General features: G+C 51.7%; 3 protein-coding genes across 3 annotated transcripts; 2 read left to right on the forward strand and 1 right to left on the reverse strand.

Moving 5' to 3' along the window:
* Positions 1-11,250: 11,250 nt before the first annotated feature.
* Positions 11,251-12,709, forward strand: UMAG_10746 (uncharacterized protein; the record flags this gene model as incomplete). The annotated part of the gene is made up of 8 exons (XM_011393625.1): positions 11,251-11,321; positions 11,391-11,469; positions 11,558-11,675; positions 11,742-11,785; positions 11,874-11,946; positions 12,048-12,243; positions 12,322-12,449; positions 12,609-12,709. 8 exons carry the CDS (start codon positions 11,251-11,253, stop codon positions 12,707-12,709), a joined length of 810 nt encoding a protein of 269 aa, XP_011391927.1.
* Positions 12,710-12,985: 276 nt separating this feature from the next.
* Positions 12,986-13,950, reverse strand: UMAG_05465 (putative cytochrome-c oxidase chain V precursor; the record flags this gene model as incomplete). Its single annotated transcript, XM_011393502.1, has 3 exons — positions 12,986-13,122; positions 13,199-13,333; positions 13,662-13,950. 3 exons carry the CDS (start codon positions 13,948-13,950, stop codon positions 12,986-12,988), a joined length of 561 nt encoding a protein of 186 aa, XP_011391804.1.
* Positions 13,951-15,051: 1,101 nt separating this feature from the next.
* On the forward strand, positions 15,052-17,772 carry UMAG_05466 (uncharacterized protein; the record flags this gene model as incomplete). The annotated part of the gene is made up of 1 exon (XM_011393503.1): positions 15,052-17,772. One exon carries the CDS (start codon positions 15,052-15,054, stop codon positions 17,770-17,772), a length of 2,721 nt encoding a protein of 906 aa, XP_011391805.1.
* Between the last annotated feature and the right edge of the window lie 1,561 nt (positions 17,773-19,333).

Here is a 19,333-nt window from a genome sequence, read left to right on the forward strand (position 1 = left end):
CAATTCGCGTATCTTGTGGTAGATGATGTCGATGTGCTTTGTAGCCTTGTGAAGTACCGGGTTCTTGCATAGCTGGATCGCTGCCTGGTTGTCAATGTAGTGAGGTATTGCTTCTTTTCCTCGAAGTTGAAGGGAATGAAACAGGCTTCTGATCCACAACGCTTCTTTCGCGCCTTCCGCGGCCGCGATATATTCAGCCATTTGTGTTGAGGTTGCGATGATAGGTTGTTGTTTGGATAGCCAGCTGATTGGGGAACCGTTCATTAGGAAGATCATTCCTGTGACGCTTTTGCGAGGGGTGTTTGTTGTGTCGACCGGTATGACGATCTTGTTTTTGGTGGTTAACTCTTGATTGGGAGAGTAAATCGCCTTCTGGTTTGCAAAATCAGCGTCCGTGAAGACCTCTAGGGTCAGATTCCTCCCACTCGCTAGTTTGGGGAACCGGAGGCGATAGTCCTGCGTAGTCTTGAGGTAACGGAGAAGGTGTTTTCCAGCAGAGAGTGCGTGGATCGTCGGTTGAGCTAAATAGCGGCTGAGAGCTTGTACCGCGTATGCCACATCTGGTCGAGTGTAGCAAGCCAGGTAGTTGACAGAGCCTACGAGCTGTTGGAAGAGTTCCTTGTCCGCGACGGAGCAGTGCTCGGGGTTTTCGGGATGAGCAATGCCAGTGGCGGGTAATGGTGTGAAGGCGGGTTTCGCTTCGAGCATCTGGAAACGATCGAGGATCTTTTGGATGTAACCAGGTTGGCCTAGGGAAGTGGAATTGGTAGATTTCGACACGCTGACGTTGAGCACAGAAGATAAATCGCCCTGATCTGTGATTTTAAAATGAGTTTGGATTTCGGTGTGGAGCCAGGCGAGTTCCGATGCTTTTGGTGACGCAGCGACGAGGTCATCGACGTATAATGCAAGTAAGATCTGTCGTCCGGCCTTCTTGGAATGAAAGAGGCAGTGGTCTTCTTGCAGTTTCGTGAATCCGAGCTGTTCGAGTACCTTCGTAGCGAAGAGGTACCATTCGCGGCCGGCTTGCTTGAGACCGTAGATGGCTTTGTTCAGGAAGCAGACCTTCCCGGGTACTTCGTGACCGGGAGGCATCGTCATGTATACTTCTGCCGATAGGGCGTCCGTTTAAGAAAGCAGTGACTGCGTCCCAATGAAACAATCTTCCAGTCGAATGCCGCGGCGAGGCCGATGAGGATGCGTAACGTGGTGGCCTTTACTACTGGAGAGAAGGTTTCGTCGTAGTCGTATCCGTATCGCTGTGTGAAGCCTCGTGCGACGAGTCGTGCCTTGTATTTGTCGAGAGATCCATCGGCCTTTTTCTTGATAGGCGAATACCCATTTGCAGCTGACCACATTGGTGGCTTTGTTTTGTGGGTGGTCTACGAGGGTCCAAGTCTTGTTGGATTCATGACTTTTGAGTTCTGCCTGGATGGCACCTTCCCATAGGGGCCAGTCGGCGCGCATGCGAGCTTGTTTCAGGGTGGCCGGTGGCTTTGAAAGATTTGTTGTCACGTGCCGGGCGTAATCGCCAAGTCTGTGGGGCCTTGCCCTAAGGTTGTAACGTGACTCGTCACCCGTGCTCTCGTTTGCGTTGTTTTTGTCTCCCACTGTTCTTGTATCTCCCACTGTTGTTGGTATCTCCTCCCACTGTTTGGTGAGGGAGTCGGGAGAAGAGCGAGAGAGTCATCGGACTCGTCATCTATTTCTTGATGCCGCGATGGGGAGTCCCGGCCTCGGATGTCTTGAGGTCGCCTTCTTGAGGGAATAAGGTTGATCGGTTCATGGAATTCGTCATCTGTGGATTCTGCTGAAGGAACAAGTTGTTGAGTTGGACTCTCCAGTGAATCACCGCTCTCGGTAGTATCTGCTAATTGCGCTTCCTCTATTGAGGCGAGATGAGGGTAGTTGGTGGCTCCCACTGGTTGACTGGGTTCTTCGGACGATGGGGAAGTCCTTGGGATGTTCAGCGATGAGCGGACCGGGGCCGGTAATCCTGGCCTCGGGAGATTGTTTCCCGTGGTTCCAGTTTCATCATCTGAAAGTTCCTCGAAGGGGGCTTCAGATTTTCGCCGAATCCGCTCGTTCTCCCGGAAGATGACGTGCCGACTTGTGAAGATCTGGCCGGTTTCTACGTCCATGAGTCTGTATATGTAAGGGTGGTTATTGCTAACATGTCCCAGGTGTATGCATTCAACAGACTTGGGATCCAGGGATTTGCGGAGTTCGTCAGGTACGCGTGCCCATGCTTTACACCCAAAGACCCGGAGGCCTTGAAGATCCTGGCGTTTGCCATGCATTCCTTCATGAGGTGTCTTGGAAGAATCCGTGCTGGTGGCCGACATGTTTCGAAGCTTCAGCCCGTGACTGAAGGCGAATGGCCAGTACTGGGTAGTCAAGTTTGCTTCTTCTAGCATGCACCGAATATAATCCTTGACAATCTGGTTAGTGCGCTCCACGAGACCGTTGGATTGTGGTGTGAATCTTGGAGTGACCTCTCGTCCTATACCTCGGTGATTGAGGTAGTTCGAGAACTCTCTGCTCAAGAATTCACCACCATTGTCCGTTCGGACTCGGCAGATACGCTTTCCCAGTTGCGTTTGGGTCCATCGATCGATGGTTCGGAATGCTTGGAAGGCTGATGACTTATAGATCAGTGCCGCCCCGAAGCAGTATCTCGTGCAATCGTCCACCATGAGTAGGTAATATTTCTCTTTGGATAAGCGCTTCCGGCAGAGGCCCCGCAAGATCCATGTGAACTAGCTCGAGTGGTCGAGTTGTCTTGGGTCCACGGCTCTTGATCGGTGCGTGCCTATGCTTCGACTTGATGCAGGTTTCGCAGTTGTTCCCGACAGAGGGGCCCGACATAGCCTTTAGGTTCATGCCGTCGGTAAGCGATGCTGTCTTGAGCGTGGCCTGCATGTGGAGGTGGCCTAGCCGTTGGTGCCAGAGTTTGGCTTGGTCCAAGGCTTTCTCGCTAGTAACGAGTTTGGCTACTGCGGTTGGTAGTTCCTTCCACTAGCAGGTAGTTCACATCTCCACGGCGTTTGCCCCTCAGGGCCAGTCGACCCTTTTTGTCGAAGATTTCGACCGTTTTCTTGGTGAAGTTGATGCTTCCACCGAGGCGTTGCACCTGTGGTGTAGAGAAGAGATTGTTCCCAAGTCCTGGAACGTGGAGGACATCTTGAAGTGTAATCGACTTCCGCGATCCCTTCGAGTTACTCATCACCAGTCTGACGTTGCCCATGCCAGCAACCGGAACTCCTCTGTTGTCAGCGACGAATACCTCCTGGACAGGAGATGGTCCGTACGTCGAGAAGAGGGTCTTGTCGCCGGTCATGTGTCGGCTTGCGCCAGAGTCAATGATCCAGGTTTCATTTTGGGGAGCGACGTTGTCATCGGGTGTGGACACGTGGAGACACAGATTCATCTCGTCGGAGTCGACTTGTGCCAGGTTTCCCGTCACTTTCTTGGTTTTCTTCTGCTTTTGCTTCTCGGTGCGATCCTTGTGTTTGGGACCTCCTTCCATGAAGCAGTCTTCGAGGTTATGGTTATCCCTCTTGCAGTTAGTGCAGAATTTGTCTTTGCCCTTTTTGACAGGCTGCGACTGGGCTTGCATGGCCCGAGCTGGGTATTGGCGCCGGAAAGACCTTTGCTCGGCTTCTTCAGCCATAATCGTGCTGACGGCAATTTCGTAGTCTTCCAGGGCCTTCTTGTTGGCTGTTTCGTCGGAATCTCCTTCCTTCTGGAAGAAGAGACGAGTGTTGAAGTAGAAGATCTTTCGCCAGACATCGTGCTGGGGACCGAGGCCACGCAGAAAGGTTCTCAGTTTGCGAAGTCCGCTAACCGGAGCATCCACGTGGTCAAGTTTCCTGCAGATAGTCTCCAACTTGTAGGAGTAGACGTTGATCTTGTCATCTCCTTGGTAGAGGTTCGCCAACTGCGCTTCGAGTGAAGCAATCTGCTGAGCAACGTTCTGCGCGTAGTTCTCGCGAAGTTTCTCCCAGACTTTTCGAGCAGTAGTTGACGTATCGACCAGGGCTTGCTGGGCGGGTCCAAGGGAGTTGAGGAGTATGCTGCGTGCTTCCACGTCAGCTCGATAGTACTCGGCGATATCCTTAGTAGGGAATTTGTTGCCGAGCTTCACTTCCTTAAGGTCTCCCTCACCCAGATGTTCCTCGGGTTTGACGAGTCGTCCCTCGATGATGAACCATAAGTTCGCGTTTTTGCACGAAAGGACATTTTGCATCGAGGTCGCCCATTCGAAGTAGTCCTCCGAGGACATCAGCCGTTTGGGTAGTCCAACCCTCATAGAGGAGAAGGCAAGGTCTTGATCATTGATTGGGCTCATAACCTTTTCAATATTCGCGGTGAATCCTTAGCGGGCGCTGGATGATCGAAGTCTCCCTTTCCTTACAGAGGCGAGTTGGGACTGAGTAGGGTCGAGAATGGTTTGGGATGTATCTGGATAGTGTGAATTGGACGAGGGACTAACTACAAAGTGTGAGCGTTCCCTCTGTATTTATGTACATGAGTCGACTGGAGTATCCTACATGAGCTTCTCCCTATACGTCAGCTCCTCATACAACTGACTAGCTGTGGCCACAACTGGCCAGATGCGTGAGTCTGTTCTGTTTCAGGTTCTATCACTTGGTGCGAGTCGTGAGTCTGTAGCCAACGGCATATTCCCACAGTCGTCCAGCAACTTGTGTGAATTTACCCTGGGCTTCTCGCTACCAGCGCTATGTTATGGACCGGGTAAAACTCCGGCGTTCTGAGACACCTACTCGTACCCGTCCAGTGACTGAGAGGGTTGCGGACATTCCGCGAGCTTCCTCGTTCCCGTCCGGTCACTCGTGTGTACCGTTTGGGTAACTGCAAGGGCTGCATGATTGTGGGCGATCAGACTAAACGCCAATCGCAGATATTCTAACAGTTCCTGATTTGAATAGTCGTGAGTGTGTCATAGACCGTGAACCGTGGAAACTCTGGTGAGCTACGATACTCGCGGGCATTCACGATTCACGATTTTGCGCACATACTACGGGCTTGCCCGATGCTGCCCAGTTACTCGTGACTCTTGCGTTCTCGTCAGGTAAATGACATCACGAAATCACGAATGTTGAGGATAAACTTGTTCCCGTCGAAGAAATAAGATTCACGATTGTTGCGGACTAACTTGTTCCCGTCTGGTCACTCACGACTCTTGTGTCCCGTTCGGGTAACTGAGATCATGAATCGTGAATGATTCGTGGATTGTGGATGATCAGACTAAACGCCAATCGCAGATATTCTAACAGCATGCGCGAGTGGAGTAGCTTATCAAAATCATGAATGTCGTGCTCACAGATATCCTGTAGTTAAGAGAAGGCAAGTCCCAATCACAAATGAGGTTGTTCCACCAGGTCTTGCTTGCCTTGCGTTTGCATAAATATATGATATTCCCGATTTTTTTTAACAGAGCATTCATGATTGAGTGCTATTCCACACCAAAAGTTGTCATTCACGTTCATAAATATTGCATTGACGATCGTGATTCATGATTCGTGATTGCTGTTTTGGGATCCATTTTTTGCGCACAAAATTTGTCAATCTGTCCGTGATTCGTGATTCACGATTCCAGATATCATTGATTCACGATTCATGATTCGAGAGTCATGAGTCACATGAGTGTATAAATCAAGAGCATTTATTCACAATTCATGATTAGTGATTTTTATGGCAATCACTAATCATGAATTATGAATCACGAATAACGATTTTTGGTCTACCCTTTTTGATTCACGATTCACGATTCACGATTGTGAGTGACCACAAATCATGTATTCAAAATTTGATTAGTCATGAGTCGTATTTGTAGCAGACGCAAGGCAGAACTGCTTTCCAGAACGCGTTATGGAGACAGCGTAACGCGCGTCATGCACATAGCATAGACTGATGATAATCACGAATCACGACTGGCTCACATCGCATTGGCCAGACAAGGCCTGTCAACGTTGGGCGCAATTGGCTGCAGGGCTTCCTGCTGCGGCACCCCTCGATTCGCTCACATTCACAATCACGAATTGGTCTCGCTGTCTTGATAATCGTGAATGCACGGCTCACAGGGGCAACAGAGGAGGTAGTACGCCAATGCTTTGACTGTCTTGGCGATATCATGCGTGAGTACAGCGTGGCGTCAACAAACATGTTCAACATTGACGATGTCGGCTTCATGTTGGTCCAGGTGTTAGAGAGCGACTCATTCGTGATTGTATCTACTGGTGATCTGGCAGCTCGGTTTAGGACGCAGCCAGGAACCCGAGAGTCGACCGCTGTCATTGAATGCATTGGAAGTGGCGGCCAGGTAGAAGTGGCGGCCAGGTACTAGCGTCGCTCATCAATACAAAGGGAAAACGCCACACTGTTGGTGACCAGCGTCGCACGAATGGCAACCTGGCTTCTTGGCACTTCTCAAAGTCGGATTCCGGGTGGACCAATAGCGAGCTTGCTGTCGAATGGCTGGAAAACATCTTCGAACCTCACACATGGCCGTCAACGCCATCGGATTGGCGTCGGTTCATCATTCACGATTCACGATTGACGGCCGTCGGTCACACACAAGTCAGGCTTTTTGCGATGACCTTTGGTCGCACCGTATCATTCCATACGTGCTGCCACGCCACGCCACGCATGTGGTGCAACCGCTAGACGTTTCTATCTTTGGTCCGCTCACTTCGGCATACCGGCGTTTGGTCAGCAGCGCTACAGAGAGCGTTGGTGCCACCATCGACAAGGCGCAGGTTGGAACATTCTATGCCCAGGTACGCGAGAAGATTCTAACGCAGTCAGCAGCCCGGAAGGCCTTCTCCGACTCGGGTATCACAGTCAACCCAGACCGAGACAAGGTTTTATGCCGCTTAGCTTGCCGTTCTACGCCATCCGAAGCTTCCAGAATGCCATTACAGGAGATCACTATTCCACGCTCAGATTCTGCTTTCAATGCTGCCCTTGACGCCACGCTCAAGAACCTAGCTGGCGTGGTGCACGGGGCTTAAAAGAGATAATTAAGCAAAAAAACAAGGCAGCGCAAGGATCTATTGCAGTTCTAGAAGACGAAAACACCATGCTTCGAGCTCACCAGGAACGGAAGAGCAAAACACTGGCAAAAGTGGGACGAATGGTGGCAAAGGGCGATCAACAGGTGCTCTCAAAAGATGTCCTGATCACCCGAGAGCATGCAGAGCAAGAACTGTTAGCGAAGGGACCGGCAAAATTGCAAAATGGGCAAGGAAACCGCCAACAGTAGGAGAAGGAAGAGGTAGCGCCTCCTGTGGCTGCAGTCTCTGAAGGCGACTCCGAGTCTGACAATGGCGGTGATGCTGTTTTGGCATCAACAACAACATCATCTCCACCTCCCATGCAAACCTTGGTCAGTGATCTCGATGTTGACCCTCTCAGCGCCATCAGTGATCACGACAAAGATCCCTTGGGCTTTTTTGAAACACTTCCGCACCCCGGCCCTTCTCGTACAAAGTATTGATTTTCGTCTGGCTCGCCATGAACGGTAGGCTCACACCATCTCGCAATTCAAGTCTCGCTTCCTCACAATCACACACGGCTGAGCTCACGATCACGAGGAGTACTGCCATTATACCAAAATTGAGATAAAAAATTGTGCCAGTATTACGGGCGGACCGGTACTACTTGAAAAACGTTATCGTAAAAAGTGAAATTTGTCCGTGTCGATAGGCTCCCAAGCCTCACATGCATGATGACAGTCGTGAATCACGAGTCACGAGTCATGAGTCGTGAGTGGCTGCAACAGAGCAGAATCACGAATAGCTGGTACTCTTTTGGTTCACTTTTTTGTTTATACTTATTCGTGATTTGTTCTTGATCACATACATCGGCCCAAGGCTTATGCAGTCATGAGTTCCAAGTTGCTGAACGGCTAACATGGAAGTCATGAGTCATGAGTCACGAGTCACGAGTCAGCTAGTGCTCAGTCACGAGTGCCAGAACGATTGCTGCGATTCGTGATTGGCGCTTAGAAATTCGTGATTGCAAAAACGGTGTCCCAGGCCGTCAGGCTGTGTTGCCCACAGTGAAGCACGAAGGTGGGCGATAAATTCACGATTCACGATTAGAAAAGAGCGGGGAAGGGATGGACAGTTTTGATTATGTGATCGGTGTCTGCGCTCATCCATGCCCAGAAAACCTCTCACTCGTGACTCGTGATTCCTTGTGGCCAGCTTGCCCGTGCTTCATTCACGATTGTAACCCTGCTAACCCGCCCCATCCGTCTCGCTGGTCTCGCTCGTTGGACTCGCTCACTCATTGGTACCTTTCACTCGTCGATCTCACTCGTTGGTCTCTTTCACTCGTCAATTTCAATCGTCGATCTCACTCACAGACTCGTCGATCTCGCTCGCTGGTCTCTTTCACTCGTGACTCGTGACTCTTTGGTCTCACTCGCTCGTTTGGCTGCTGGCCCTTTACTCACTCGTCCATCTCACTTGCTCGCTCGCTCGCTCGTTGGCTTGGATTAATTTGTTATATTGCATCGACAGCAACTGCGACGTATTGAGCTGTATGATGGGACCGGTTGATTCATCACGCATTATTGATGGGGGGTGGTTGCTCATCGGAACCACCCCAGCAACCACCCAGGGTGGCTTCCAAGGAGCAGCCACCCCTGAGGAGGAGCCTAGATCGGGAGTAAGATCGGGGGTCCTTGCTCGGGTGGCTCTTCAGGGGGAGCCACTCAGGGTGGTTGCCGGGGTAGTTCCTAGGTCGACTTTTTCCTTTTTTCACGACGTGACTATTCATGATTGCAATTTCTTGTAAGTTGTGGGAAATTGTGACTCATTTTGGTCACGTTTGATGATAGCAATGGAGAATCTTTAGCGAGCGCTATTTGGTCGAAGTCTCCCTTTCCTTAGAGAGGCGAGTTGGGACTCACGACTGTGTAGTCACGAGTCACGTCGTGAAAAAAGGGTAGCTTTTGCAAACTCCCATGTCTGGGTGCCTCACTGAGCGAAGTATGAGTGGTGAGTATACACCCGTCTGGAGCTACCTGACTCAAGCGCTGTGTAATGATTGTGAAGCATAATAGCATCGTCCTTGTTCTGCACGGTCAACGTGCGGAATACGGGCAAGTGTGGCGGGGGGCCTGACACGGCGACTAGTGATGGATTGACACAGCTCTGGCCATTCATGAGTCTTCAGCCAGAGATGGAGAAATCACGAATCCTGGCTTTCGGGTTGGTCTCATTTTGATGACTCGTGTCACGAGTCATGAATCGTGAATCACGAATGTCGAGGAGGGGTGGGATTCTCATGACTGTGTGACTGTTTTCGGCTCCAGCTCCGGGTGCCAGAGGGGAAACCTTCACGCCTGTGCGTGCCCAGCGTCGCGATATAGGAGACGACGACAAAACCAGGCGCAGGCGTCTGCGCAGAGCTGGCACGGCTGCCGGGGTCCGGGTGAAGGAGGCTGTTAGCCTCGATTAGCCGCGCAGTCTCACCTGTGTCCATGAGCGCGTTCTCTGTCGACGGCAAAAGAGCAGATCGAAGTTCACATGCACCGGGTTCCTCTCCAAAAAAAATCAACGGCTCACTCACCCCCGGCACTCATGATGCGATCGTTCGAAGATTCGTGATTGTGAATGGGGACCTCGTCCGGTCATACAATGAAGAACCAACACACATGTCCAATACGGACGAGACTGGGTACTTTTGTATAGCCAGACTACAGGCGTGTGCATTGTTGTACTTTTCTGAGGGTGGCGTGTCAACTAGTTTCAGGCGAGTCCATTGAGAGTCGACAAAAGCCATGAGGCCAGGTGCTACCGCCGCTCAAAATCACGAAAGGACAGATCTATCCTGTGGGAAAGCACGGACGTAAGGGCGACTCTCTAGTCACGCATTCCGTGATTCACTTCTCAAAGTCATGAGTGTTCAAAGGGCTGAACCTCTTGCGCTCTAGGCATCAAATTCGAATTGTGATATAAGTCCACGAGTCATAGAGTCGCTATCGCGTACCAGACTCACACTGTCGAACGCCAACACAAGACCGTCTGCTCAACATTTAAGGTCCAAGCTCAACAGGCGTGACTGTGAGTGAGAACGAACACGTCAGGCCGGAACAGGGGCCTGCTCAAGGAACAAGGCCGTCTGATTGTCCAGCAAACGAATCGAAAAGTTGTCAACAACCCTCTTGTTGCGAAGCGAACTCGGAGCGCGGGGCACACAGAGTGGACTTACACAATCAGACTGGTTGAGCTGTCCTTAAACTGAAGGATGCATCTCCTGGACCACGAATTGTAGACCATATGGTAAAGAAGAAGGGATGGATCTGCCCCTTGAGCTTACACAGGGCGACTTTACATTCGTGATTTCATACACCGACCCAAGCCTTATGAGGTGCATGCGGGAGACGTGAGTACGAGGCATGAACGTACTCACGAAGCAGGGAACTGACTAAGAGAGGGGTTACACTCACTACTTGCGACGGTCATACCGGTGTGACTGAAAGACGAGACAAGCGCGAAGTTGAGGAGTAACAAGACCAAAATCGCGAGTTGGGCTTGCTCTGCGCATGGCGTTGACGAAGATGCCGAAGTAAATCGTATCGTAAAGTACGAGATTGTCGATCTCAGAGGCGATACACACTTCTTGAGTAGGTTGATCTAGCAATACATGTGCACAAATGCGCATTCGTGAATAACGATGATGGTGCACTGCCACTCACGACTGTTGGCCGTGCGATCGAGGCCAAACACGAAAGAATAGCATGGTATACACGAGTCGAATTCTCCCCTTAGTTTTCGTCACAAGCGAGAATCCAAGAAAGACTATCTGGTCAAGTGGTACTGCCTCCACGACGACGAGAAATGATCGAACGTGGTGGTGCTACTCGTGACTTGTTCATAACGAATCACGAATTGATCAAAGTTACCAGCATTAACCTGGACGCGCCGTTAGCAAAAACAGAGACAGAGGCGTGACTTGTGGATGTGTGAGGTGAGTCGGGGAGTGTGGTGTATTTTTCATGAAAATACCACATAACCTAGTCGTGACTCGTGAGTGACTGTGACTGCTGCGTGCCTGTTGCTCAGGTTTCGGCGTCTTCTTCTTCCCGACTTCCGGCTCGACGTTGGTCACAGCCGAGCGAAATTCCAACAGCAAAGGATCACAACCAACTCCATCAATGCCATTCAGAGCGGACCGAGCACTGGGTCTACCTTGCAATCATCAGCATTCAAGATGACGTTCAAGGCTGTCATATTCGACATTGGCGGAGTTGTGGTCGGGAGCCCGCTGTTTGCAATAAATAAGTGAGTCCAAAGGCACAAAGCTCCTCGGTAATTTGACTGCTGATGCCGAATGCTTGCTACTTCACTCAGGTACGAGAAGGAACACGGCCTTCCATTTCAGTACCTCAACGTGGCCATCACCGCTCAAGGGCACGGCGGAGCTTTCCAGGTGAGCATTTTCAACCCCATTGTAGCCGTTGATCTGCATGACAAAATACGGACAGCTAATCGCCTTGTTCGGCTTGTCCACAACACAGAAGTTTGAAAGGAGCGAGTTAGATTTGTACACGTTCTATCGTCGTTTCGGTGACGAGCTGAGCAACATTGAAAAGAACAACGAGGCATTCATTAAATTCTGCAAAAGCCGCGGCCAAGGTGAGCTCGTCGATCCTGGTTCCAGTTTTACAAACTGTGTTCTGACGCATCTTTCTCGTGACGCAGAGGTCCCAAAGCTACCCACGGAGCTGCATATCGATGGACGAGAGGTGAGCAACGCTCGGATGTCAGCTGTGAAGCACAATGTTTGCATCAGTACTGACTCGAAGTCCTTGATTGGACAACCCATGTAACCAGTTATTCGGACAGATGATGCAACAGTCGACACAAATTGACCCAAGGATGCGCAAAGCTATTCAACGCTTGAAAGGTCGGTCGAGAGCACCATCTCACTCCTCAGCTTCAAGGCCCAAGGTCGCATGAGTGATTGTTGACCAGTGCGTGTGCTCGTTTTTCTTCTTTCTTAAACAGCTTCTGGCCAGTTCACGATCGCCGCTTTGACCAACAACTTTGCCCCACCCACCGTGATTCCAGGCGAAGGTAAAGGCAAATCGGCGAAAGCGCCTTCGCTTGACAAAGAGCTGGAACATCTGGGTCTAGGGGCATCTCAGAATGAGCTGCGAAGCATGTTCGACTTTTACATCGAAAGCGCTGTCGTTGGAAAGAGGTAGGGTGGCCGAAGCAGAGCGCGTCCAAAAACCTAGTCACCGACCACTGAAGATCTTGCGTTGCTCGCTCTCAACAGGAAACCCGATCCAGAGTTCTATCAACATGCTCTGGATCTTCTCAAGGTGCAAGCCTCCGAAGTGGTGTTCCTGGACGATATCGGACCGAATCTCAAGGCCGCGCAAAAGCTTGGCATCACCACTATCCGTAAGTGATACCTAACCAACTGCAAGCCATGCATGCCTCCGTTCAACCAAGATTGAAATGCTGCATCTCGAATTCTCTGCGCAACCACCTTGGCTGACTGCCAATCGTGAACCTCTTCTGTTTGCCAACGTTCGATCTGCGCACTGTGTCTCAAAACAGGCGTCAACTCGAACGATTGTACACCAGCTCTGGCTCAGCTGAGTAAACTGACTGGAGTACAACTGCTGGACGATGGTTCGAACCCTTCTGCCAAATTGTGATGCAGCCATGCCATGGGTTGCCACGGGTCTCGCAAAGTCTTCGACCAAGACTGTGCTGACGTGCTGAGACGTTTGCTTTCCCGCTGATTTATCGCAGCGAATTCGAGCTGTGCACTGTAGTGAATATGGCTTGCAAAAATCGATCTAGAATTGTCTTTCCTCCCTGCAAAAAGACGGCGCACACGAGACAAAGAAAGGCAAGAGTGCGTGTGTGCGCGGATGTGTGGGATGTGTGAATGATATTTTGGCGAGTGCTTGTGAGTCGAAATGTTAGGCTTATGCGGACTGAACGTGACCCTTGCCCTTGTAGTTTTCGCTGGCGATACCAGTGATGGGATTCTGCTTCTGTTCAAGCGCGAGTTCGTTCGAGGCTTCTTGCCACTCCTTGGTCATGGTCTTGACGGGAGCGCCACCTGTGAAGGGAAAAAGAACAGGCCAGTGAGTATTCAAGGTCTGCGAGCGCCCTGACATAAGTGCGAAGAAACTTACCGTTGGCTCGCATGAGGTAGAAGATACCAGAGGTGATACCGAGGGCGGCAAGAACACCGCCAAGTGTCTTGGCGCCCTGACCAGGAGAAGTGAGGGGCTTGCGAGGGCCATGGGGGCCAAACGAGACAAAGTAAGCTGTTTGGTAGATGGTGGCAGTCGAGATAGCGCAGAAAGGTCAAATCATCAGCGAAATGATTCGGTCGAATATCGGATGAATGCTTCGATCACAGCAAGGCAGAGCGCGAGCACAAACGAGCTTCTCGACCTCGAAGAGACGTATGGCAGCCAGAGCTCTTGGTCGGATGGATGAAGTTGGACCGCGGTCAGCATGAAGGCAAGCTAGCCCCGCGGTCGTGATGTCGAGTTTGTATCGTCGCTGTTCTGTGTGCATGTTCCATGCTGCTCGGTGTCCTGTCTCTGCCAATGCTGTGATCATGGTCGATAAATGTCTTGCCCTACTTACCGGCCTTCTTCTCGTCAAGGCTGAGCTCCTTCCAGTCCTTCCTCTGAAGCTCTTCCAATTGACGGAAAACACCGTACTGCTCCTCCTTGGACAAGGTCTTCCAGCTGGCCTCAATGTTGGGGACGACGTGGCTAAGCTGGACCTTGTTGGGGCCCTCGATGAAGGCGCCTGCGTTGCGTGCGGTCTCGAGAGTCCATCGCTCTTCCTGGGTGACCAAGGTTCGTCGGCCAAGGAGGGTAGCAGAGCGGAGACCGCTTCGGGAAGCGCGAGCAACGTTCTGGCAGATCATGATAGCAAGGTGATGCGGATGAACGACACGCAAAAGTATGAAGAGATGAGAAGGGGGATGGTGATGGTGATGGTGTTCAGCAATGTAGAGGCATGGAGGACCACAGATAGGCAATTGTGAACTTGGAAGAAAATCGCGAATCGGTCGCTACTTTACGGCCTAGAGGCTTGAGATAGAGAAACAGAGAGAGGCACCTCGGCACCTCGGTTTGTTGCCGCCTCTCTTGGTTGTCTGAGCTTGCCAGATCACGAATCACGAATCGATGATCTCAGAGTCGTGAGTCCTGCTAGTCACGAGTCCCAGAGAGGGGAATTCACGTCCCGAGGACAGAAGGGAAAAAAGGGTGGTTGAATTTCTAAGCAGAGTTACCGTCGTATTCGAATTTGGAAACAGGTTCAAGTTGGGTGTGCATTTACCCACCCAATAACAAACTCTCGTAGCCTGCAGTATCTTGATCATTCAAGTCAATTTTCTCAAAATGAATTTCGAAAATGTCGCTCTTCATTGGATTGGTAATCGGAGTGCTATGTGCTGCCTTGGGGCCCAACGCGGATTTCCAATGCGGGCCAGCTCGACTCGCACCAGCCAGTTGTGTCCCGACCCATTCCTTCCTTACCCTTCGCGTTCAAAGTCGGAACTGCGCTGAAAATCGGAACCGAAGCACGCGTGCCACTACAAACATGAATCGCGAATCGTGAATCACGAATACTCACGACTGCTGCTGCTCCAGTCGTCCGAGACCCAATTTCAGTGTTAAATCCAATTTTGGCTGCTCTTTCTCACAGGAGATGACATTCACGATTTCAGACATGAGAGCTTTGTGCTTGGCTCGCTCTGGTGTTGGTGTTGGAGAAGGGGAGAGGCCACGCGAAGCACGGTGTTGCTGCCACGCTCGTTTCACGCACGGCCCTCAGGCACGCCAGGTGAGGTATCCTACACCATGGCATGATTAGTACGACCAAACCGTCTATCTGAGCTGTATGCTGTGTGCAGCATCTAGGGCAGGTCTTGGCACTGCTTCAGGTCTACTGCACATTGTCGAGATCAACAGCCAGTCTTCTAGCACTGTATCGACTCTTGTCTGCCGATTTGGACGTCAAGATGGCGGGGCCTACAGTCGAGCTCTTTAGCACCTCGATCCTGTCCAACGTCAAGGTTCGCACACGCCATGAGCGCTACACATCGGTGCTGGCCATCAAGAAGATTCCTTACGTCTACCACGATCTCGCTTCGGATGAAGATGCCAAGAGCAGATGGCGACGAAAGACGAAAGATCCACAGCTTCCCGGTATCTTGGTCAACAACGAATGGGTCGGTTCGTACGACGATTTTGAAGAGGCGGTCGAGTTTGGCGAGCTTGAGCTCTTCCTCGGCGTTTCTCCGGCGACTGCACCAACGACACCGCCTGCGCCCCATCCCGCACAATCTGCAGTGAGCTCGAAAGATCCAAGCCTATACCCGACGCTCCCCTACGCTGCTGAAGGTGCAGGACGCTGGAAGGAGCCCGATGCAGACGACTTTATTTCATCTCTCAACATCAAGGAAGACGAGCTGACAGACGCTGACGTCGATGCCATGCTCGCAGACATCGGCAAGCTACCATCAGCGCCTACGTCGTCTACCACCTCGGACAAGAAGTATGTACCGTCCAAGGAGGCTGCCATCAAGCCTTTGCGATTTGCCAAGATGGGACCGACGACATCACATCAAAGAATGCCGTCTGCTTCGCCGAGTCCATCGTCTGCCAGCGCAGGCGTACGGGCTTCGCCCATTGCGCGGTATTCGGCAACCCAGAGATCGACGCGAGCTTTGGCGGCGGAAGCAGCTGCGCTCACTTCGAACCGAAAGACGTCTGGTGCGCTGCTGCGTGATGCTGTATCTCAAGGCAAGAATCTCGATGACGCCATGGAACAGAGTCGCATCAAGCAGATTGTGAGCGAGGATAACATCGACGACCTGTTTGCGTCTCTGGGACTTAGCAATGTGGACATCGGAGATGACGAGGTAGATCAGTTCCTGGAGCAAGGGGAGATTCCGCAAGGGCTTCGCCTGGGCGGTGATCGTGTACATCGCTCGACGTCGATAGCAGATAAGGCGAGAGATCAGACGGTGGCGAGGGACTTGGCGCGCAAAGCGAGGGAGAAAGGACACAGTTCGGCTCGTTCCAGTCTTAGCAACGTTGATTCAAAGCTTGCAGGACTCGAGCCCGCAAACGTCATCGGATTGGCAGCCGATGAAAGTTCTGCTGACGTTGCGACGACATCAGAGAGCACTTCGCTCCCGTCTTTGCAAGGGTCGGCCGGTGCCGAAGTTACTTCATCAGAAGGTGCTAATGCGGAGTCGGACGAGACCAACCAGCCACTAGAGACCAGCACAGACCTGCTTGATACACGCATAGCATCAGAATGTGGACAGAATCCCGATCAGGCGCCCTTGGTCGAGGCTGTAGAGGACAAGACGCGAGACTCATCAGCTGCAACTGCTGACAGCGCCAATAGGGACACTGCCACAGAGCAGCAAGAGTTAGAGACCGTATCCAATCAATTAGTGACTGCCGAAAGCAAAGCTGCAGAGGTGGAAACAGTAGACGGAAAGGCCTTACAGAAGTCCGTCTTGACGGCAATTTTGAGCACATCCGAGTCGCAGGAGATAGGACAAGTTGAGCAGGATGACAAAGACACGGCGGAAGAGCCGACGGCAGTTGAGTCGACTGTAGACGCGTCGAACGGATCAGAGGTCGATGCTGACAGTCACCAAAGGGCATCGGAAGTTCCGACCACAGAAGAAGGTCTGACGAGCAAGGATGATGACGAGAGCAACGCCCCGGTCAAGGCAGCCGACAAGGACCAGTCGAACGGCTCAAACAGCAACAAGATTGACACGTCGGCCTCGTCATCGGCGGAAACAGAGTCAAAGTCAGTGCCCACTATCGTCCAAGAAGAAAAGCTCGCTTCCCATGACGAGAGTGTAGATGCAGCAGGCTCCAACAAGATCGGCGAAGATCTGACGCCAACGAAAGACACGGTGCAAGATCCGTTGAAGTTTGCAGACTCATCCCGATCCGAAGCGCTCCCGATAGCTTCCAGAGAGACAGACGGATCAGACGTCGACGCTGCTTTTGAAAACGAGCTGGCACAGGCAGCGTTGATCGCCTCTCGTTTCGAAGATCGCAAGACGGCATTTGCGACCGACACAGAGCTAGCGAAGCACAGTGAAGCCGTCGCCGACAATATCGACGTGACAGGTCCGGCGGATCCTGCAGCCACAGCCACTGCTTCAGCCACATCGCCAGTGCGCTCCAGCTCGATCAGCTGCGGGTTGGAGAGCATGGAAAGGGAAGATAAGCCACGAGACAGGACATCAAGCGCAGCAGCCGGCCAAAGGCGGACCTCCTCATCTCAACAAGCGTCATCTTCGTCGCGCAGAGTCATCGATGTACCGAGGCCCATAGATCCAGCGACTGCAGTTTTACATCCTTCGATACCGCCTCACAACCTCTCCGATTCTTCGCCGTCGCCCGATACCATGGCGAAAAAGAAGAAGATGGGCATTCTCGGATTTGGCCGGGACAAGAACAAGGACAAGGACAAGGACAAGGATACCGCTAGCGGGAAAAAGGCAACACCAAGTGAATGGCGACAGGAGCGAACCATCTCACAGATTCTCAGAGAAGCGGACGCGGTGCTGCAGTCGGACGATTACCAGGATGGCTCGCATAAAGGCGACGACGACGATGTAGACACGGCGGATTCGGCCATGGTCTTTGGAGTTTCCAGCATTGACATTGAAGCCGCTTCCATTCCGGCGTTGAGAAACTCTTGACGGCCGTTCTAAGCACACACTCTTTTTCTCTGGTCCCTTGGTTCTGTTCAGATGCGTATCTCTCTTGTCCGCACAGCAAGCCTTGCACGGCTTGAACGTTTGAACCTTGATGTTTCGCGCACCTCTCCGCTCGATCTTCCACGAAGATCTGTATCTGTCATGGCTGAATACAACTCAATCCCAACTTAGCCTCGACCAGGCAATTCCAGGGTGAGCATGTGCAACTGGGCAGAGAGCGAATACCTCATTTCTCTAAAATCACACACGCGGGACGATATCTCCCTTCTCAAAATCCTTTGGTCAATCACAAAATGGGGCGCAACCCGACATCAGCAACGAAGGTGGAACGAGTTCTCGTACTTGGTCAGAGCTGCAGACTGGGGTCGAGACTCTCTCTTGGATACGCCTGCTTCCATGCTCAGTTCGGGTCTGTGCTTCCCTCCTCATCCAACACACTCCAAATTGCGCCTTTGTGAGCTGTTTCCTGCTTTCACGCCGTCGAATGGACACACGAATTGTGCTTCGCATCTTTGGCTGCTCGTGTTGTCATGTAATCTTGTCTCCACACGTATCACGGGCCCAGACTGTCTTCCTGGACCTCGAGTTGATTTTTCTATGCATGTCGGTCTGTGGGCGAGGTGAGCGCCTCGAACGCGTGTCTCTACACCGTCACCATGCCTCTTGACACATCTTACTACTTGGCATATACACACACTCTCCTGCTCACCCTCCGGCTCAGCTTTCTCATCACTGCCTTGGACGTGATAGCGCCCTGATTGAAGACGAATGTTCAAAAGCTGAATCAGCGCAATCCGTGACGAATGATGCGAATGCTGACTCTGACTCAAGTGGAGGCTTCGACCGCATACAGGTAGACAAGCGAGAGAGCATCATCGATAACGGAAGAAGCTGCCAATCGGCTTCTGGGACGCAACCTGCAGCTGTCAAGTGATAGGAGAGTTGGTTTTGGCAGCAGCCGGCAGACAAAGCGACGGCGCTGTTGCATCTATCTGCGGCTGAGCAACAGCGCAACGACTGAAAAGCCTCGACTGAGCTTGTCACAGTCGTATTAGAAGCCTTTTTCATGTATGCAGTACAACTCGGGGACTTTCACTCTGGCGCATGTCAGCAGTCGCGGTCGAAGTCTGGCAAATCTTCTCAATGATCTCAGATGCAAAAGGTTAAGAAGGCTATGATCATTTGCAGCTATGTTCCTGCTCTTCCGTACTTCCCTTTCAGCCACCTCTCGTGCCCATTCATCCTGCTTATGATCTTATCCCAAGGGGACATCACTCGTTCTCTCAAAACCTAAACAACTCCTTTCTGCCTTATCCTACGACGCTTGATTCCCTTTCTTTGCCCCTCTTACCCCCCTTTGCCCCTTCTTTGCTTCTTGCTTTGGCCATCGAGTCCTGTACGAACTGTTTCAGCTCACTGCTGAATCTCTTGCAAAGACTTATCCATACTCTCGTCTTTGTGCATCTTCTCAACACAAACTTGCTGTCGACGTACTCAGCTAGAGAAAAGCAATTACCAGCTCTGGGTTTTATCTTCCTCAAAG

Source organism: Mycosarcoma maydis, chromosome 18 (assembly GCF_000328475.2).
Source record: "Mycosarcoma maydis chromosome 18, whole genome shotgun sequence".
In the NCBI taxonomy this organism is placed as follows: domain Eukaryota; kingdom Fungi; phylum Basidiomycota; class Ustilaginomycetes; order Ustilaginales; genus Mycosarcoma; species Mycosarcoma maydis.